At 36.2% G+C, this 23084-nt stretch overlaps 1 protein-coding gene across 4 annotated transcripts in view; it reads left to right on the top strand.

Moving 5' to 3' along the window:
- Rad54l2 (RAD54 like 2) overlaps positions 1–23084 on the top strand; it is a 159120-nt gene that overhangs the window by 110752 nt on the left and 25284 nt on the right. For all 4 annotated transcript variants that reach the window (XM_071615676.1, XM_027934025.2, XM_071615675.1 and 1 more), the window contains one exon: positions 22775–22976. In XM_071615676.1, coding sequence (XP_071471777.1) covers positions 22775–22976 — 202 coding nt within the window. The remainder of the gene's footprint in view (positions 1–22774; positions 22977–23084) is intronic.

Here is a 23084-nt window from a genome sequence, read left to right as displayed (position 1 = left end):
CGTACCACTTCACATTCTTACCAGCCATACATAAGAGATCTAATTTTTTACATATCCATGATAACACTAGTTTTTTTGCAAACCACCTTTAAAATTGATTTTTTATTAGATCATTATAGTTATACATGGTAGTTGGATTCATTTTGACAAAGTCATATGTGCACAGAATTTGATTTACTTCATTTAGTCTCCCCTTTCCCCTTCTTTCCTTTTTTTTCCTTCTATTTTCCCTTATTCTCCTTCATAGGGAGCTTTCTTTCACTAATTTATTTTTTTTTAGAGGGGGGGGAGGAGAGAGAGAATTTTTTAATATTTATTTTTTAGTTTTTGGTGAACACAACATCTTTATTTTGTTTTTATGTGGTGCTGAGGATTGAACCCAGTGCCCCGTGCATGCCAGGTGAGTGTGCTACCGCTTGAGCACATCCCCAGCCCACTAATTTATTTTTGATTAATGTTTTCTATATATACATAAAGGTGAAATTCTCTGTGGCATATTTATATGTGTACATAATGTGATTTTGTTTAATTCAATTTACATTCCCCCCATTTCCTGTTCCTCCTCCCTCCCTCTCTATCTCCTTTTTCTATTCCACTGATTTTCCTTCTTGCCTTCTTTTCCTTATTTTGCTATAGCTTTCACATAGAAGACATTTGACCCTTGATTTTCTGAAGTTTGTTAGCTATTTACTTAGCATGATGTTGTTCTCTATTTCCATCCATTTAATGGCAAATGCCATAATTTCATTCTTCTTTTTGACTGAGTAAAACTCCATTGAGTATATATACCACATTTTCTTAATCCATTTCATCAGTTGATGGGTATCTGGGCTGATTGCATGATTAGGCTATTGTAAATTGTGCTGATATAAACATTGAAGTAGCTTTGCTATAGTATGCTCATTTTAGATCTTTTTTGGATAAATATGCCCTTAATTATTTTCTTTGCTGTGCAGAAGCTTTTTAATTTGATGGCATCCTACTTACTCATTTTTGTTTTTATTTTATTTCTTGTTAAGGAAGTCAGTGTGTATACCAGTATGATGGAATATTGATCCTATGCTTTTTTTCTAGCACTTGCAAAGTTCCATTTCGATTTGACTTTTGTATAGGGTGATAGATAAGGATATAGTTTCATTCTTCTACATATGAAACATATGAATAACCAGCTTTCCCAGTACCATTTGTTAAAAAGGCTATCTTTCATACAATATATATTTTTGAGCACCTTGTCGAGTATTAGTTAACTAAATAGGCAGATTTTTTCTGTATCTTCTATTTCATTGATCTTCAGGTATACTTTGATGTAAATACCATGCTGTTTTTGTTACTGTAGCTCTGTAGTATAATTTGACATTAGGTATTGGGATGCATCCTGTATTGCTCTTGTTGCTCAGGATTGCTTTGACTATTCTTAGTCTCTTATTCTTCCAAATAAGTTTTAGGACTGTTTTTCTAGTTCTGTGAAGAATGTCACTGTTCTTTTGATGAAGACTGCATTGAATATGTATATTGCTTTTGGTAGTATGGCCATTTTGACTATATAAATTCTGCCTATCCAAGAACATGTAAGGTCTTTCCATCTTCTTTTGTCTTCTTCAGTTTCTTTCTTCAGTATTCTATAATTGTCACTGTAGAGTTCTTTCACCTCCTGGTTAGATTAGTTCCTAAGTATTTTTTTTTTTTTTTTTTTTTGAGGCTGTTATGAATGAGGTAGTTTCCTGATTTTTTTTCTTAGGAAAATCACTACTGTAGTATACCTGCTACTATGCTGAATTTATTTATCAAGTCTAGAAGTCTTCTGTTGATTTTTTTGGGGTCTTCTAGATACAGGATCATATCATCAGCACAAAAAGAGATAATTTGACTTCCTTTTCTTTTGTGTCCCTTTAATATCCTTCTTTTGCCTGATTGCCCTGGCTACAGTTTTGAGAACTATATTGAATAGAAGTGGTTAGAGTGGATATCCTTGTCTTATTCCTAATTTTAGAGGAAATACTTTTCAGTTTTTCTCCATTCAGTATGATGCTGGCTTTGGGTTTGTTATATGTAGCCTTTCTAAGATTCTATTTATTTATTTATTAAAAAATATGGTTTTTAGTTGTTGATGGACCTTTATTTTTATTTTTTGGTATTGGGGACTGAACTCAGATACTCAACCACTGAGCCACATCCCCAACTCTGTTTTGTATTTTATTTAGAGACAGGGTCTCACTGAGTTGCTTAGCACCTCCCTGTTCATGAGGCTGGATTTGAACTCAAAATCCTCCTGTTTCAGCCTCCTGAGCCACTGGTATTACAGGCAAGTGCCATAGTGCCTGGCATGGACCTTTATTTTACTTATTTATCTATATGTAGTGCTGAGAATCTAACCTAGTACTTCACACATATATGCTAGGCAGGTGCTCTTCCACTGAGCTACAATTCCAGCCCTGGCTATATTTCTTTGGAGTAATAAAATAAATTGGCTTCACCAATGTTTTCAACATGAATGGGTGCTAGATTTTATCACTGGACTTTTCTGCATCTATTGATGATGATGAATATTCCTGCCCTTAATTCTATTTAAATGGTGAATCATATATTAATTTGCATGTGTTGAACCAACCTTGCATTCCCTGGGATGAAACCTACTTGATCATGGTGGTCTATCTTTTTTTTTTTTTTTTGAGAGAGAGAGAGAATTTTTTCAATATTTATTTATTTTTAGTATTCAGCAGACACAACATCTTTCTTTGTATGTGGTGCTGAGGATCGAACCCGGGCTGCACGCATGCTAGGCGAGCGTGCTACTGCTTGAGCCATATCTCCAGCCCCGTGGTGGTCTATCTTGATGTGGGTTTTTTTTTTTTTTTAAGTTGTCAACGGACCTTTATTTTGTTTGTTTATGTGTGGTGCTGAGAATCAAACCCAGTGCCTCACACATGCTAGGCAAGCTCTGTACCACTGAGCTACAACCTCAGCCCTTGATGTGTTTTTGAATGGGGTTTACTATTATTTTATTAAAGATTTTTGCATTTATATTCATCAGGAATATTGGTCTATAGTTTTCTTTCCTTAATGTATCTTTGTCTGGTTTTGGTATCAGGGTTATATTGGCTTCAAAGAATGTATTTAGGAGTGATCCTTTCCTTTCAATTTCAGGGACTAATTTGATAAAGACTGGTGTTAATTCATTTTTAAAAGTCTGGTAGAGGTCAGCTGAAAATCCATACGGTCCTGGGCTTTTCTTCGTTGGAAAGCCTTCAATTTTATTACTTAATATTGGTCTGTTTGGGTTTTTGGTGTCTTCCTGATTGAATCTGGGCTGGTCGTATATGTCTAGAAATTTGTCAGTATCTTTAGATTTTCCAATTTATTGTAATACAAATTTTCAAAATAGTTTCTAATAATTCTCTGTATTTCAGAAATGTCTGTGGTTATATCTCCTTTTTTTGTTTATTTGGGTCTTCTGTCTTTGGCTAAGGGTTTATTGATCTTGTTTATCTTTATAAAGAATCAACTCTTAATTGCATTGATTTTTGTGGGTTTTTTTTTTTCTTTTCTCAATTTCATTAATTTCATCTCTGATCTTAATTACTTCTTGTCTTGTGCTGGTTTAGGAATTAGTTTGTTTTTCCTTTTCTAAGGCCCTGAGGTGGAGCATAAGCTTATTTATTTGGGATCTTTCTATTTTTCAAATGTAGGTACTTGGGCTGGGGATGTGGCTCAAGCAGTAGCGTGCTTGCCTGGCATGTGCGTGGCGCTGGGTTTGATCCTCAGCACCACATACAAATAAAATAAAGATGTTGTGTCCACCGAAAACTAAAAATAAATATTAAAAAAAAATTCTCTCAAATGTAAGTACTCAATACTATAAATTTTCCTCTTAGAACTGCTTTCATACTGTCCCATATATTTTTATATATTGTATGTCTTATCTCGTTTGTTTGTAAGAATTTCTTTTTTGATCAGTCCTTCATTTAAGAGAATATTGCTGGGGCTGGGGATGTGGCTCAAGCGGTAGCGTGCTCGCCTGGCATGCGTGCGGCCCGGGTTTGATCCTCAGCACCACATACAAACAAAGATGTTGTGTCTGCCGAAAACTAAAAAAAAAAAAAAAAAATTAAATCTCTCTCTCTCTCTCTCTCTCTTAAAAAAAAAGAGAATATTGTTCAATCTCCATGTCATTATGTGATTTCTATTATTTTTCTTGCTGTTGATTTCTAATTTTATTCCATTATGATCTGATAGGATGCATGGGATTATATCTAATTAAAAATACAGGGCTGGGGATGTGGCTCAAGCTGTAATGTGTTAGTCTGGCATGTGCGTGGCAATGGGTTCGATCCTCAATACCACATAAAAATAAAATGAGGATGTTGTGTCCACCTAAAACTGAAAAATAAATACTAAAATAACTCTCTCTCTCTTTCTGTCTCTCTCTCTCTCCCCCCTCCCTCCCTCTCTCTCCCTCCCTCCCTCCCTCTTAAAAAATTATTAAAAAAATACATACATATATTTAATTGTAGATGGGCACAACATATTTATTTATTTATGAATGTATGTATGTGGTGCTAAGGATTGAACCTTGGGCCTTATATGTGCTAGGCAAGTGCTTTACCACTTAGCCACAAGCCCAGCCCTATATCCAATTTCTTTGTAGTTGTTAAGACTTATCTTATAGTCTAGAATATTCTCTGTTTTGGAAAAGGTTCCATGAGCTGCTAAAAAGGTAAATTCTGCTTTTTGGGGGATGAAATATTCTGTAGCTCTCTATTAGGTCTATTTGATTTATAGTATTATTTAGGTCACAGATAATTTTATTGATTGTATTTTTGGGTGACCTTTCAATTGGTGACAAGGATGTATTGAAACCATACAATAGTATTGTATTTGTGTCTATCTGAGATTTAAAATCAAGAAGCATTTTTAATGTAATTAGGTACACTGACATTTGGGGAAAATATATTTATTATCATTATATCTTCTTGTTTGATTGTTCCCTTTACCAGGATGTAGTGGCATTCTTTGTCTCTTCTGATTAATTTTTACTTGAAATCTGCTTTGTCATATATGAGAACAGCTAGTCTTGCTTATTTTCAGACTATCTGTACAGAATATTTTTTCCACCAATCTGTAATCCGCTTGTAGGAATCTTTGCCTATGAGATGAGTTTCTTGCAAACAACATATAGTTGGACCTTTTTTAAAAAAATACTTTTAGTTGTAGATGGATATAGTATCTATCTATCTATCTATCTATCTATCTATCTATCTATCTATCATCAGAATCGAATGTAGTGCGTGACATATGCTATGCAAGCACTCTACCACTGAGCCACAACCCCAGCCTTAGACCTTGTTTTTGATCCATTCTGCTAATCTGTGTGTTTTAATTGAGAAATTGAGACCACTTACATTCAGTGTTACTAGGAATATGTGTTTCTAGTTTTCTGCCATTTGGGTTTGTTTGCTATATTTAATTCTGTCTTGATTTTTATTTATTTAGTTCTTCTAGTGATCCTCATCTACTTGGGAGTTTTGAGGTTGTTTTGGGGTTTCCTCTCTATTCAGTTTATCACTGAGTATTTTTTGTAGAGCTGGCTTGGTGGTCATGAATTCTTTCAGTTTATTCTTGTCATGGAGAGTTTTTATTTTTTCATTGATTTGAAAAGAAGCTTTGGTGGATATAACGATTTGGCTGGCAATTATTTTCTTTTAGAGCGTGGAATATCTCATTCCAGGACCTCCTTGATTTTAGATTCTAAGTTGAGAAGACACAGGTGAGCCTTATTGGTGGGCCTAAAAATGTGACCTGACATTTTTCTCTTGCAGCTTATTTCTTTTTTTTTAAATTTTCTATGTTAAATATTTTTATTGGGGTGTGTTTTGGAGAATTCTCTTCTGATCTTGTCTGTATGTAGTCCTTTATACCTCTTGTATGTGGATGTCTATCTCATTTCTGATAATGGGAAAATTTTTTGTTAGAATTTCTTTGAAAATGTTCCTAGTGACATTAGCCTGTAACTCCACATTCTCTTTTATCCCAGTGACTTTTAGGTTTGTTCTCTTGAAGCTTTCCTAGAATTCTTAGATAGTCTGATCATGTGCTTTTTATTTTTTTCACTTTATTGCCTACAGAGTATTCAAGGTTATGTATCCTGTCTTCAAGGCTTAAAGTTTTATTTTCTATGAAATCTAATCTTTCTAGAGGATTCTTAATTTGATTCATTGTTTTCCATTTTCGGGAATTCTGATTGGAAACTTTATTATCTATTTCTTTATTGAAATGATTTTTTTTTTTTAAAGAGAGAGAAAAAAATAAAAATATTTATTTTTTAGTTTTCGGCAGACACAACATCTTTGTTTGTTTGTGGTGCTGAGGATTGAACCCGGGCCGCACGCATGCCAGGCGAGGGCGCTACCGCTTGAGCCACATCCCCAGCCCTTGAAATGATCTTTCATCTCCTTTTTCTTTCCTTAGATCTTTTTTTAGTTCATTGAACTTTAAATTTTTTTTCTTTTTAGTTATACATGATGTAGAATATATTCTATTTTGATGTATTATACATACATCATCGAACATTTTAATAATCAGTTTTTTTTTTTTTTTTTTAAATCTTTCTCTGGAAACTCAACCATTTTCATATCTGTGGGATCCTCTGTTGGCGGATTTTGGATTTGGGGGTAAAGATTTGTTTGCCTGTTTCCTCATGTTTTCAGAGGTCTTGTAGTTATTTATCAATTGAGATGGATTCCTTTTCCTCTTTTAAACACATATCCTTTTGAGTGTAGTTACCTTTTTTGTTCTGGGACTTCTCTCTGTTTTTGATGTTTGAGTAGATGTCCATGGGTCTGACCTGAGGTCCTGCTCTGGTTGTTCCTCTTGGGGCCTGGTTATTGGTTTGGGGGTTTTATCTCCCTAGTTCAATATGTTGAAGTAATGTTGAGGCTTAGGGTAGGACTAGATTAAGTGTGGGGTGAGATTTACTGTTGCTTGCCTGAATTGTGAGTATTCTTGGCAGCAGTATCTCTACTTTATGAATTGAAATGTTTAAATCACTTTTCTGCCCTTCTTAGAGGAAGGGGGAAGTGAAGCAAAAATAGGGCAGAAAGTCAAGAAAAAGTTTGAAATATTTTTTTAAAAAAGTGAAAAGAGGAGAGATTGGAGATAGGTAGTGGATGTTGGCTGTAAAGAAGGAGGAATTAAAAATCAACTAAAAGTCATTAAAATAATAAAAGAGGGGCTGGGAATGTGGCTCAAGGGTAGTGCTCTCGCCTGGCATGCGCCTGGCATGCGTGAGGCGCTGGGTTCGATCCTCAGCACCACATACAAAGATGTTGTATCCGCTGAAAACTAAAATAAATAAATAAATATTAAAATTTCCTCTCTCTCTCTCTCTCTGTCTCTCAAAAAAAAATAAATAAAATAAAAGAGGAAGAGAGAACAGGAAAATTCAGCTATTGGTCAGGAAAGAGTGAAGATGGGACAATAAGAGGGACAAAAACAAAGATACAAACAAGTAAATATAAGATCTAAACAACTCAAACCCACCTATATTTATACTCCACCTAAGTCAAACCAAAGTTATATAATTAACAGATACAGAAGAAAGCAATGGAAGTGAAAATAAAATTATATGAATATATATGTTTATTTCAAACTTATCCTCATGGTGAGTACACACACACCCACATATATACTCACAAAATCTTGGAGAATGGAAAACCATAAAAAATAAATACATTGAAATGGTATTTGAAAGGATTTTCAAAGGAATAGTAACAAGTGCAAATATGTAGAAAAAAAGTTAAGAAAAAAGAGGAAAATTCTTAGAAATAAGGGGCTTGTTGGGCTGGGGTTGTGGCTCAGTGGTAGAGCGCTTGCCTAGCATGTGTGAGTCACTGGGTTTGATTCTCAGCACCACATATAAATAAGAATAAAATAAAGGTCCATCAACAACTAAAAATATATGTAAATTAAAAAGAAAGAAAGAAATTAGGGCCTAATTTTTGGTAGGGATAAATTTCTATTTTTTATATTTATATTTATTTTTGGCTCTGTAACTCTTGGATCAAGGGCTGGGGGTTAAGTTATGTCTTTGTGTTCCTCACCTAACTGCCAGTTCTTGTGGCTAGGAAGCAAAGCTGGGTGTAGTAACTAGATAGATTGGGGAGTGCTGACAATTGTGTATTCCTGTAGTGGGGGTGGTGCAGAGTTGTAAATTGGAAGTTCTAGTAGTCTTGGCTGATCTTTGGAATTCTGTCAGTGGGTATTTGAGATTTGATCTATCCCCCCTATTGCTGGCCTGATGGCAGTCTCTGCTGGATGTTTGAATTTTTGGGGCCTCTGGCAAAATACACTTAAGAGCTTAGGACTAAACCTCCATAGATTTCATATTCACTGCTATGAATGTGAATATGAATTATCAGGTAGAGCAGACACTCTTGTTTGGCTATTATATACATCTTCTCAATAGCTCTTATGGGGTACTAGCAATAGAGGGAGTTTTCTCTCCTTGATATCCAGAGCCTGCCTATTCCAAGCACAATTTTCTTTGCACCCTGTTTCAGTAACATTGGTCCAGGTACACTTGGAAACTGCTGATAACTTCCTTTATGAATTCCCAGTCTCCTATCTCTGTTCTCTGCCCTGCAGTGCTTACAGGTGGTTACTGTGCTGGCACCTGGTTTCCATGCTATGATCCCAGTTCCTGGTGAACTATCTACCTGTGGACTGAGCAATTTTTGATTGGTGTTTATTGAGGCACTTCTCCCACTGACTCTTGGTACATTAAGTTCAGCCTCCCTCTATTATACAGATTCCCCCATGCCAATTTGAAAAAAATTTGTTTAAAAAAATTTACCATGTTTTTCTCTCTCTGTTAGCCTTCTCCCCTCCTTCTCTCAGCAACTCTGGTTGTGGCTGCCACCAGCCAAGTTGCCGCATCTCTAATGTATTATTTCTTATATTATATTTGAAATTTAGGACTTTCTGTGTGCCTATGGTTTCTTTTACAGGCCAGTATTGTGTTTCAGTGAGTTCCCTGAGTTACTTCACTGAAGAGCAGTTTTCCAACTTTGTAAATCTGATGATAAGGAACTGCTGGGAAACGTGTCCTTCCCCTAATTTGCCATTTTCTCTCTGGGCTAAAATTGATATTTTTTTAAAATTCAAGCAGGACCCGGAAATTAATAATTTACTACCATCCTAACTCAACATTACCAACGTTGAACCTAAATTCCTAATTTTGAATTAATCATAGACTTCTGGTACCCACTCTACCTTTTATCCTTTTTATTTCATCTTAAAAAAAACCCTTATCCTCAATATCTGATATCTAGAGAATTAATGGCATACAGAATGGGGATATAGTAGCTTTTTTCAGTTTCTTGAACTCCATTTGCCATTTCTGCTACAAAGCATTTAGAGTCTTACAAGTTGCTGAGGCTAGTTTTCCCAGCTTCTTCCCTAGTTGCTAGGATTACAGGCATGTGCCAATATGTGGTTGCCCAGCGCCTCCTAAAAAATAGGGTACCTGTCAGGCATGGTGACACACATCTGTAGTCCCAGCAGTTCCTGAGGGTGAAGGATCTCAAGTTCAAGGACAATCTCAACAATTTACAGACCCTAAGCAATTTAGTTAGACCCTGTCTCTAAATAAATAAATGAATAAATAGGGCTGGGAATGTGACTCAGTGGAAAAATGCCTCTGGATTCAGTCTCTCTCCCCACCCCCCCAAAAAAAAAATAATAAAATTTTAAAAATCAAAAGGGCTTGGATGTGGCTCTGTGGTAAGTTGCCACTGAGTTAAATCCCCAGCACCCCCACTCCCACCCAGCAAATAAATAAACAAACAAACAAACATACATACATACATTAAAAAAAAAAAAAAGCACCAGCCAAGTGTGGTAACATATGCCTGTAAACCCAGTGATTTGGGAGGCTGAGGCACGAGGATCCCTAGTTTGAATCCAGCCTCCACAATTTAGCAAGACGCTCTTCTCAAAAAATGAAAAAGGACTGGGGATGTAGCTCAGTTGGGAGCACCCCTGGGTTCAATCCCTTGTAACTAACCCTGCCCCTGCCTCCCAAAAATGTAGTGACCAGAAGACAGGGCTTTTGTTGAGCTTGGGATTGAGATTATCAAACCTTGACATGATTTTAAAATCTCAAAAGCAAGAAAATGGAAGAAGTGAAAGTTTTAAAAAACTTTTCAAGGGATAAGACTTTGGGGGAAATTATCTATATCTATATCTATATATCTTGCTGATAGCAGTGCTGAGGCATTTTAGCCTCTCTGGATGACATGCTGTGGTGGTCAGCAAAATAAAAGGCAACATACCAAATGCAATCAGCCGCCTATTTTTTCCCCATTTTTTTTTTTTATAAATATACTTGATACATACATACATATGTATTTTGGTATTGGGGATTGAACCCAGTGGCATTTAACCACTCACTGAGCCACATTCCCAGGCCCTTTTATATTTTATTTTGAGACAGGGTCTTGCTCAGTTGCTGAGGCTGTCCTCAAATTTGCAATCCTCCTGCCTCATCATCCTGAGTTGTGGGGATTACAGGTGTGTATTATACCTAGTTTACTTAATCATTTTAAGAGTACAGTTCTTTGGTATTAAGTACAATCATTTTTTTTGTGAAACCATCACAACTGTCCATCTCCAAACTCTTTCAATCTTGGAAAACTGAAACTGTATACCCGTTGAACAATAACACCTCATTTTCTCTTCCCCCCAGTCCCTCGTAACCCATACTTTTTTCTGTGTTTATGATTTTGGCTATTCTAAGTACCTCATATAAATGTAATCATGCTATAATTGTCTTTTTGTGATTGGCTTATTTTACAGTATGCTGTATGCTGGGTTCATCCATGCTATAGCAAATGTCAGAATTGCCTTCCTTGTTTAGGCTACGTAAGATCCATTGCATGTATATATCACATTTTGCGTATCCATTCATCTGTTGATGGACACTTAGGTTGTTTCTACATTTTAGTTCTTGTGAATAATGTTGCTATGAACATAAGTATAGAAATACTTCTTCAAGACCTTGCTTTCAATTCTTTTAGGTGTATGGTCCTATGGTTTTAATGTATTCCCAAAGCTGATATGTTAGGACCTTAATCTCTAATGCAACAGTGTTGAGAGATGGAACCTTTAAGAAGTGATTAGGTCTTACTCTGTCCTAAGGAGTGGGTTAATGTAATTATGGCAGAGAGTGAGACAGTTATCTCTGAAGTTAGTTCCTGATGAAAGGATGAGTTCAATTCCCTTTCCTCTTGCTTTCTCACCCTTCTTGCATGAGATGATACTGCCACAGGCTTTTGCCAGATGCTGGAAACTTGATTTTGAACTTCTCACTTCCAAAACTGTGAGAAGTTAATTTTTTTCTTTTTATAAATTATTCTATAGTCTGTGGGGGCTGGGGTTGTGGCTCAGTGGTAGAGCACTTTGCCTCGCACGCATGAGGCACTGAGTTTAATCCTCAGCACCACATAAAAATAAATAAATAAAATAAAATAAAGATATTGTGTCCATCTACAACTATCTGTAGTGTTCTGTTAGAACAACACAAAAAGACATATACCCAGGGCTGGGGTTGTGGCTCAGTGGTAGAACACTCACCTAGCAAGTGTGAGGCCTGGGTTTGATCCTCAGTACCACATAAAAATAAGTAAATAAATAAAATAAAGGTATTTTTTAAAAAATAAAGACACATATCCAAAGTGGAGTTGGTGGATCATATTATAGTTATACTTGTAATTTTTTTTCAGGAACCTCTTTACTGTATAGCAGCTATGCTATTTTATATTTCTGCCGATACTTATGGTTTTCTGTTTTTTTTAGAGTAGTCCTTCTAATGGTTGCCTCATAGTTTTGATTTGCATTTTTCTAATGATTAGTGTTTCTGAGCATCTTTTCATGTATTTATTGGCCTCTTTCTTTTTTTCAAGGAGTATCTATTCAAGTCCCTTTCCCATTAAAAAAAAAAATCAGGGTGTTTGTTTTCTTGTCTAGTTGTGATGTTCTTTATATATTCTAATATTAGCCCCTTATTTGATATATGGCTTATAAATATTTTATCCTAGTTCATATGTTGTTTGCCTTTTTAATTTGGTGACTGCTCCCCTCCCCCAGTCCCCCACATAGGGGATTGAACCTAGGAGCACTTAGCTACATTCCCATCCCTTTTTATTTTTTGAGACAGTGTCTCACTAAATTGCCCAGGCTGTTCTCCAACTTGTGATCCTCTTGTCTCAGCCTCCTGAGGAACAGGAATTATACGCATTTGCCACTGTGCCTGGCAAGATAGTACCTTGTGGTGCAAAAAAAGTTATAAATTTTCATAAAGTCTGATTTGTCTATTTTTCTTTCCTATCTCTGTCTTTTATATCATAGAAATTATTGCCAAATCCAGTGTTAAGAAGTTTTTGCCCTGTTTTTTCTTCTAAGTGCTTTAGGGTTTTAGGTTTTACATTTGGGTCATGGAGATATGTATTTATTTTCAGTGAACAACAATTTAAAACATAAGCACATGTATTTTCAGTCATGTTTAAAAAGTACAGAAATTAAAAAGAACACCTTACAAAATCTATATATTTTTATAAATACTTTAAAAGAGAAAAGTGGAAAACATATGGTGACATTAGGGGAATGTATACAATTTTCTTTTCTTTTCTTTTTTTTGGGGGGGTACCAGGAATTAAACCCAGAGGCACTTAACCACAACTACATTCCCAGCCTTTCTTTTTTATTGGTTGTTCAAAACATTACATAGCTCTTGACATATCATATTTCATACTTTAGATTCAAGTGGGTTATGAACTCCCATTTTTACCCAGGATACAGATTGCAGAATCACATCGGTTACACATCCACTTTTTTACATAATGCCATATTAGTAACTGTTGTATTCTGCTACCTTTCCTATCCTCTACTATCCCCCCTCCCCCCATCTTCTCTCTCTATCCCATCTGCTGTAATTTAATCCTCTCCCTTGTTTTTTTTTCCCCTTTCCCCTCACAACCTCTTATATGTAATTTTGTATAACAATGAGGGTCTCCTTCCATTTCCATGCAATTTCCCTTTTCTCTCCCTTTCCCTCCCACCTCATGTCTCTGTTCAATGTTAATCTTTTCCTCCTGCTCTTCCTCCTTGCTCTGTTCTTAGTTGCTTTCATTATATCAGAGAAGACATTTGGCATTTGTTCTTTAGGGATTGGATAGCTTCACTTAGCATAATCTGCTTTAATGCCATCCATTTCCCTGCAAATTCCATGATTTTGTCATTTTTTAGTGCTGCGTAATACTCCATTGTGTATAAATGCCACATTTTTTTTATCCATTCATCCGTAGGGCATCTGGGTTGGTTCCACAGTCTAGCTATTGTGAATTGTGCTGCTATGAACATCCATGTGGCAGTATCCCTGTAGTACGCTCTTTTAAGGTCTTCAGGGAATAGTCCGAGAAGGGCAATAGCTGGGTCAAATGGTGGTTCCATTCCCAGCTTTCCCAGGAATATCCATACTGCTTTCCAAATTGGCCGCACCAATTTGCAGTCCCATCAGCAATGTACAAGTGTACCCTTTTCCCCACATCCTCGCCAGCACTTGTTGTTGTTTGACTTCATAATGGCTGCTAATCTTACTGGAGTGAGATGGTATCTTAGGGTGGTTTTAATTTTCATTTCTCTGACTGCTAGAGATGGTGAGCATTTTTTCATGTACTAGTTGATTGATTGTATGTCCTCCTCTGAGAAGTGTCTGTTCAGGTCTTTGGCCCATTTGTTGATTGGGTTATTTGTTATCTTATTGTTTAGTTTTTTGAGTTCTTTGTATACTCTGGATATTAGGGCTCTATCTGAAGTATGAGGAGTAAAAATTTGTTCCCAGGATGTAGGCTCCATATTTACCTCTCGTATTGTTTCTCTTGCTGAGAAAAAACTTTTTAGTTTGAGTAAGTCCCATTTGTTGATTCTAGTTATTAACTCTTGTGCTATGGGCGTCTTATTAAGGAATTTGGAGCCCGACCCCACAATATGTAGATCGGAGCCAACTTTTTCTTCTATCAGGTGCAGAGTCTCTGATTTGATATCAAGCTCTTTGATCCATTTTGAGTTAACTTTTGTGCATGGTGAGAGAAAGGGATTCAGTTTCATTTTGTTGCATATGGATTTCCAGTTTTCCCAGCACCATTTGTTGAAGATGCTATCTTTCCTCCATTGCATGCTTTTAGCCCCTTTATCAAATATAAGAAAGTTGTACTTTTGTGGATTGGTTTCTGTGTCCTCTATTCTGTACCATTGGTCCACCCGCCTGTTTTGGTACCAGTACCATGCTGTTTTTGTTACTATTGCTCTGTAATATAGTTTGAAATCTCGTATCGCTATACTGCCTGATTCACACTTCCTGCTTAGAATTGCTTTTACTATTCTGGGTCTTTTGTTTTTCCATTTGAATTTCATGATTGCTTTCTCTATTTCTACAAGAAATGCCGTTGGGATTTTGATTGGCATTGCATTAAACCTATAGAGAACTTTTGGTAATATCGCCATTTTGATGATGTTAGTTCTTCCTATCCATGAACAGGGTATATTTCTCCATCTTCTAAGGTCTTCTATTTCTCTCTTTAGGGTTCTGTAGTTTTCATTGTATAAGTCTTTCACCTCTTTTGTTAGGTTGATTCCCAAATATTTTATTTTTTTTGAGGATATTGTGAATGGGGTGGTTGTCCCATTTCCATTTCAGAAGATTTGTCGCTGATATACAGGAATGCCTTTGATTTATGTGTGTTGATTTTATATCCTGCCACTTTGCTGAATTCATTTATTAGCTCTAGTAGTTTCTTTGTAGACCCTTTTGGGTCTGTTAGATATAGTATCATATCATCCGCAAATAGTGATAATTTAAGTTCTTCTTTTCCTATTTTTATGCCTTTAATTTCTTTTGTCTGTCTAATTGCTCTGGCTAGTATTTCGAGAACTAAATTGAATAGAAGTGGTGAGAGAAGGCATCCCTGTCTTGTTCCAGTTTTTAGAGGGAATGCCCAGCCTTTCAACTTTTTGTTTTGAAACAGTGTCTCACTAAATTGTTGATTGATGCTGGCTTTGAACTTGGATCCTCTTACCTCAGCCTTCTGGTTGCTGGAATTACAGCACTGTGTAAAGCCTAGATTTAATTTTGAAGCCTGTCTCATAAGCCTGACCTATTAAATACATGTGTGTATATACATACGTTAAGATCATGGATATAATTTGAATTAATTTTTATATATGGTATTAGGTTCATTATTCTGATGTGGATACCTACTGTTCCCAGCATCCTTGGTTGAAAAACTGTTCTTTCTTCATTGAATAGTCTTGTCACCTTTGTCAAAAATTATTTGACCATACACACAAGGGTCTATTTCTGGTCTTTTTAATACACTATTATGCCTGTCCTTATACCAGTGCCATATTGTTTGGTTACTGTGGGTTAGTAATAACTTTTGAAGTCAAGAAATGTGAGCCATTCAACTTTGTTCTTTTTCAAAATTGTTCTTCCTTACTCATTTACTCATTTGTTTATGTATAACTGCTTTAGGGCTACAGTGGCAACATGAACTAGCTGTGACCGAGATCTTAGACCTACAAAACCTAATTTTTTTTTTCATAGCTTTATTAAGGTAAAATTGAAGTACAATAAAATGTACATATTTGAAGTATGGAATTTGATCAGTTTTGAGATGTATGTAACCAATACAATCAATATAAAAATTTCCGTTACTTTTTAAAAAAGTTTGAAACCATGCAGACTATGTTTCCTGCATGATTTATTACATTAGAATTCAATCACCTTAAGATATGTAGAACCTGTTTTAGTCAGCTTTTACACTGCTTTGACTAAAAGATCTGACTATAACAACAATAGAGGAGGAAAAGTTTATTTGAGGGCTCACAGTTTTAGAGGTCTTAGTCCATAGAAGACTGGCTCCATTTCTCAGGGCTCAAGATGAGGCTGAACATTGGGATGGAGTGTGTGGCAGAGGGAAACAGCTCACATCATGGTGATCAAGAAGCAGAGAGAGAGGTCTCCATATGCCAGATCCAAATATATTATCCCAAAGCCACACCCTTATTCCCCACTTCCTCCAGTCATACCTTCCCCCTTCAGTTACCACTCAGTTAATCCCTTTCAGAGATTAATTTTCTCTTACAACCCAACCATTTCTCCTCTGAACCTTCTTGCATTGTCTCACACATGAGCTTTTGGGGGACACCTCATTTCCAAACCATAACAGAACCCCACCTCCACATGTCAACTATTTCAAAATTAAATGGCATACTTATAGAGATCAAGGAAGAAAGTACAAGAAAAATAAATAAAAAGTACTTAGAACTAAATGATAATAAAAGCTTAAAATACCAGGATTTCTGGGATGAAACAGTACTCAGATGAACAAACTACTTGTATCAAAAAGAAACTAAAAAAAATGATTTTCAAATTATGTAGTCGGAAGGAAAAAGCAAGAGTTGGAGCAAAAATATATGAAATAGAGAAGAATTTGATAAAAATCAGACAGTTCTAATCAGAAAAAAAGCAAGAACACAAAAATTAATATCAGTGGAAAGGGAGCTATCAAAGTAACCCTACAGATGCTAAAAATACATTAAGGTAATATTACAATTGTGTGCCAACTTATGTGATAGCTTACATGGCTTGGTTTATATTAGAGAAGAATCTGTGTGCTGCTGAGAAGAAAGTGTATTCAATCATTGATGAATGAATATTCTATATATGTCTCTTAAGTCTAAATTATCAATTGTATATTTTACTTCTATATATTTTTTATTTAGTTTATGTTTGGAGGATCTATACAGTGGTAATAGAGGCATGTTCAAGTTACCCAGTATTATTGTGTTGTGGTCTGATTCTTGAAACTGAGAAGAATTTGTTTGGTACACGTAGATGCTCCATTGTTTGGGGCATAAATATTCACAATTGTTATGTCTTGATGTATAATTCCCTTAGTAGTATGAAATGTCCTTCCTTGTCCCTTCTGATTAACTTTGGCTTAAAGTCTACTTTATCTGATATGAAGATAGAAACCCCTGCTTGCAAAACTGTTTTCTAATTATTCCAGCTGTATTGGATTGTACCAAAATAAATAAAAGGAAAAACTAATTTCTACCAAGATGTTTTATGACACTATAGATACAAATGAAAAATAAGAAATAGCAAGTATGTGGGCTATGTCAAAGGAATGCACGTATCAAGTAGCCAACAGAAGAGCACTCAAGAATATATATAAATTGATTTGCCAGTATGAAATATGTAAATGTGTATTAACGAATGTGGAAAAGTTGAAATCTGAATAGATTAGTTGTTTTCAAGTTGTTATGGCTGCACACAGGAAAAGTTGAGAACTAAATAGTTAAGAGGTTAATACTTGTTTCATTTTATTTTCTCTTAAAACTTTTAAAATTAGGGTTGGGAGTGTAGCTCAGTGTTGTGAAGTCCTTGCCTAGCACATCCAAGACACTGGACTCATTCCCCAGCACCACATACAAAACAAAACAAAAGCAATACTTTAAATTAAAAAATAATAGTGAATTTTTATTATGAAAATCTCAATCATAAAATAGTAGAGATAAGAATAAAATCTTTCCCATTACTCTCTTCAATTGTTGTGAATACAGGACCAGTCTTATTTCATCTATTCCCCCCACCAACCTTGAATTATTTGGAAGCCTGTTCTTAACATTATAAAATTTTTTCCTGTTAATACTTCAGAGTGTATTTATAATATTCCCTAATACATATGTACATATATATTTATATCTATATATCTCAAGTCCTAACAAAACAAAATCTACACAATATCATTACAACACCTAAAATTTTTAAAACTGTAGTTCCTATATCATGAAACATTTAGATAATCCTTAATTATCTTTAAAAATTATTTTCATTGTTAATTTATTCAAATCCCCACAAGGTCCACATGTAGTTGAATATGTCTTTTATATCTCTTTAATCTGTAAACTTTCCCTTGTTTTTTCCTTGCAATTTATTTCTAGAAGGAAAGGATTCACAGTCTAATTTTGTTGATTGTATTCCTGTGGTTTTGTTTATAGTTCATTGTCTCCTGTATTTTTGTAAACCAGGATTGAAATATTAAGCTGTGTTCAAATTTAGGTGTTTTGGACTGGGGTTGTAGCTCAGTGGTAAAGTACCACTGGATTCAATTCCAAGTATTGCCAAAACAAAAATAGTTGCAGTTTTTAGCACACATACATCAAAGGTAGTGATGTATGCATTTTATCACATGACATCAGGAAATGTGATGAAACTTGGAATCCACTAATTTTTTTTTATAGAGAAGAGGAAGAAGAGGAAGGGCCCTGAAAGTGTTTATACCTTATGCCCTCATTGAATGAAATGTCGAAGATTCTCCCCCATTGGTTTGACTAGTAAAATTTGTGGTGTGGCTTATAACTCATTCCCAAGAAGCTTATGTAAGTGTTCTTTGGTGTTTATATAATTCTGGTGATTGCTGTTCATGGCTGGCTCTCGTGAAGGAGAAAGTTCAGAAGTATTTGCATCCGGGTCTGACTCTGTGATCCTGAGTTAGGGTGGTAGTAGTCATTAATGACTTTTTTTTTTCTTTTTAGATATTGATAGATCTTTATTTTATTTGTTTATTTATATATGGTGCTGAAAATTGAACCTGGTGCCTCACACATGCTAGGTGGTAGCATTCTACCACCGAGCCACAATCCCAGCCCCAGTCATTGACTTTTAAGCCAAGTAGATACTAATTTACATTTATTATCTGTCAAAACATGTCTTGTTAACTTACTTATTTATTTTTTGGTACTAGGGATTAAATCAAGGTTCACATCCCTAACCATTTTTATTTTTTATTTTGAGATAGGGTCTCACTAAGTTGCTTTGGGCCTCACTAATTTGCTGAGGCTGGCCTGAATTTACAATCCTCCTGCCTTAGCCTCCCAACTCACTGGGATTACAGGCATGCACCACCATGCCCAGCTTCTTGTTACTTAGTTGCTGGACTTTGTCTCTTTTTTTTCTCAGTGGATGGGTTATATTCTAAAATTGTGGAGGGTTAGTTTTTGAAAGTTCTTTTGCTTAAGTTGTGAATTTAAATGATTCAATATTCAGAAGGTACAAAAGAGCATATAGCGACATAACATTTTGGCTTAGGGAAAATTTAATTATAGAATTAAAAAAATAAGAATAGTTTATTAAACATTCAGCTTATAATATTATCTAAAATTCAGAAACTTCATAATAAGCATCATGAAGCAGCAATGAAGTGCTTGTAAAACACTGACATACTTGACAATAAACTTTAAATATTAGTACATGTTTAAACTAAAATTCTTTAACAAGAATAGTTGTTGAACCTAGAGGGTGAGGATTTGTTCAAAGAATGCTGGGCAGTAAGGAGTGGAGTTGGTTTTGACCTATATCTCTTGTATAGAGGAAAGGGGGGAATTCATATCTGAACTAAGTGTGCTTAAGAATTATATACTTTGATCATTTTAATATTGTTGTTATACTTGGCTACATTCAACCCCATGTCAGATGGGAGTACACAAAGCCAGGCCTTATAACTTGGAATGAATGTTTGATAGTGAATCTGTGATGTTGAAAGTCCAGCAGGTTCTGTTCTTTCTCTTCCCCGGAGCAGCCCACTCTGCCATGCAGAAGCCAGAACAAGGAATACAATAGTTGGCAACAAGTTTTTATTGATCATTTTCAGATCCCTTGGCCTGACCTTTAAGACCTGCTCTCTATATTCTGATTTCTGTACTATCTGCCTACTATATAACCTTACCTCCAACTGTACCTCCAAATGATTGCTCAACTGATTTACTTATGAAATAGAAACAAGCAAGATCAGGAGAGTATCAAAGGTCATTATCAGACCCATTTCAGAGGAACCAGCAAAACACTAAGTTGAAGTGTGCCAACCCAGCCGCAAGTGTGGTTGGTGTGTGGCCCAAGCTGCAATGTTGGTTAAAGTGGCCATTTAGCGATGGCTGTTCCCTCCTTAGGAGTCTGCTGTCCATCCAGCTACTCATTTGTTGGCTTCCCTTTTTAGAAGGGAAGCATTTTTAGCTGTGAGTTAGGAGGAATATGAAAATGTTTGGAGGGTTGGGGTGCCTAAAAGATTGAGTTCTTTTAAAGGAAAACAGAATGCTGAGCTTTCCTCCTATAGTGTTTCAGACAGAAGTCAGAAAGGACTGATGGAAGAGGATCATGAATTTGGAGGGCAGCTAGTCTGACTTGGAGCTCTACCTTGAAGCATCCTTTTTCTTTCTTTATTTTTTGAGGGGCTGAGCATTGAACTCATGACTCTGTATCATGTGTTTTATTCCAGAGCTGTAGCTACAGCTCTTAACATCTGGCTGGATATAGAAGCTATGGAACCAGGCTTCCTTATTGAGTGCTGAAAATTGAACCCAGTGCCTCATACATGCTAGGCAAGCACTCTTACCACTGAGTTACAGCACCAGCCCTACACAACATTCTTAATGCTTCTTGCCACCCTGTGCTCAGCTTTCTCTATAAGGCCTTTTGTAAAAAGCTTATTGTAGATCCATTGATAATGGTGAAGGGAGTATGGCATTTTAACCTCTTGCTTATGTTCCATTGCTTAGGTCCCATTCTGAGCATTCCTCAACTGATTCCTTCCTTGGCATTTCCCGTTTGGTGTTCAAAAAGCAAAGGCAGCCTGCTTGAAACCTTTGATGGTCCCTCAGAATGAGGGCAAATGAAGATGCTGCCAGTGTTGCTGTAGGGGAGTGAATCACCTCAAGCATCTACATGTGAATGAATGGGCATGCACACACACCCATCTGCTCACTTTCACAGTGACGACATTAGCCTCCTCTCTATACCCCCAAACCAGGACAGTACCCCACTATACCTGGATTCAGTCCCCAGTACACCCCCGCCACCTGCTTTCAAATGAAAAATAGAAGGGACTGGGGATGTGGCTCAGTGGAAGAGCACCCTGGGTTTAATATTAAATTCAGTATTAAATACGAAATTCAGTATTACAAGCAAAACTTAAGAAAGGTTAGTTGTATAGCCTCAAAGTTTCTTTCCCCAAGTATTTTTTTTTTTTTTTGGTTTTAGCATATATTCTGAAATTCTTCTTAACATTTTTCCTTCCAGGAAATGGAGCTTATTAATTCTCTTCTCCTGAATGTAGACTGAGCATAATGATAGACTTCTGATGAATAAAATATAGAAAAGGAAAGATTGTTATTTTATAGTGGAGAAACTTAGCAAATACCACATTTATCAAGTGATCAAAATGTAAGTTATGTATGTCTGATAAGATGTGATGAGAAGGGCACTTCACCTCTTGTGATATTCTTCCCCTAGAAGTTATAACCCCAAACTAATCATGAGAAAACAACAGTCAAACTCAAGTTAGAGGGACAGTCTAAAAAAACATGTGACCAGCATCTGGTGTTTTTTTCACTATCGAAGTCATGAGAATAGGCTAAGTAACTGCCTCAGTTTAAGGAGACGTGACAGCTACAGGGAACATAGTGTACTAGATGGGATCCTATGACAGAAATAAAGACATTAGTGGAAAACTGGTGAAATCCAAATAAGGTCTGTAGTTTGGTTAAACACAGTCACCAACACAATATATTTGGGTCCTTCCTCCATAAGGGCCAAGTGCCATTGCTTGGTTTTGGCATTTGTGTTCTAGTTTCAAATTGCTCTTACCTTTGGGAAAGACCTTTTGGTTGTGTAGTTGGGGGTTCTGGCAGATTTAAGAACAGGCTTTATGGCTTAAGTGATTCTCAAGGCCTGCACATTTAGCAGAATGCTGCTTTAGCAGGCTGAGGCGTGGGACTGTGTACATGGACCCTCCTGCCTTGACCCCTGTCCTTGCTGGTATTTGATGCAACAAATGTCATTCAGGGATCTCTTCCTTTTTTCCTATCAAGTATTTACTTTAGACATTCTAATCTTTCAAGGCCTCAGTCACATTTTATCTTCAATATGATATAATTCCTGTGTGCTTATTACATAAAATAGCCTTGTATTTCCTGTAACTGTAACATAATTATTCTTGGTTTATTTAATTACCTTTGGCTAAAAAATGATGCTTTAAACCTCTAAGTTCTTTAGGTCTATTGATCTGCTCCTTCTGTAATATTAAGTACACCTTGCCATGTTTTATCTGTCTATATATGACTTATCTCCATCAATAGAAAACAAACATCTTTGGAAGGAAGAAGTCTTGAAAATATTCCTTGAAGCATGTAGGATAGTTCTTGCCATATTGTAATCCCTCATTAAATGGTCAACAAATTGAAAGGGTGAACACTTTAAGACATGGAAGAAGGCAAGAGATGAAGGGAATTGCTTCGAGTCACACAAGTGATTGTGAGCTGTGTTTGGAACTCAGCTGCTCAGCTTTGTGCCATTCTGAGTATTCTGAGGCCTTGAAGCTTCCTAATCCTGATAAATAGTATCAATTTGATAGCTTTCATTTTTTGTAGTCCTACTCTGAGCCAGGCTTGGTTTTAGGCACACACACTATTTAGTACTCACAACAGCCTTGTAAGGTAGGCATCATTATTTTCATTTAATAGATAAATCCGTTAACATTCAGGGAGATCTTAACTTGTGTTAGGTTACCAACTATTAAGTTGCTGAGTTGAGATTTGAACCCAGGAGTGTCTGTAATCAAATCCCACTCCCAGTACAACCACCTTTCTCCCCTTGTTTTTTCAGACCAATCCCTGGAAGGCATGTGTGGCACTGAACACGACCACCTGGGGGAAGATGGACAGCGGCCGCCGCGATGCACTTCAACTACCTCATCTCAGTCTGAGCCTTCAGAGCAGCTTAAGCGCCCCCAAGGCAAGATCCTAGCCTCTGAGGACCCCAAAAAGAAGAGAGCTCAGAAACCCTCTCACATGAGAAGAAACATACGGTGAGTTGTGCTTTGGGTAAGAGGAGAGAGTAAGGAGTAGAAGTATTTCCCTTCATCATAAGGTTAGCAGTAGCAGAAGGACTGGTTTGGACAGGAGTGACCTCTCTC

This window comes from Marmota flaviventris, chromosome 8 (assembly GCF_047511675.1).
Source record: "Marmota flaviventris isolate mMarFla1 chromosome 8, mMarFla1.hap1, whole genome shotgun sequence".
NCBI lineage: Eukaryota > Metazoa > Chordata > Mammalia > Rodentia > Sciuridae > Marmota > Marmota flaviventris.
The sequence above is the reverse complement of the archived record's forward strand: the minus strand, read 5'-3'. Positions and strand labels throughout refer to the sequence as shown.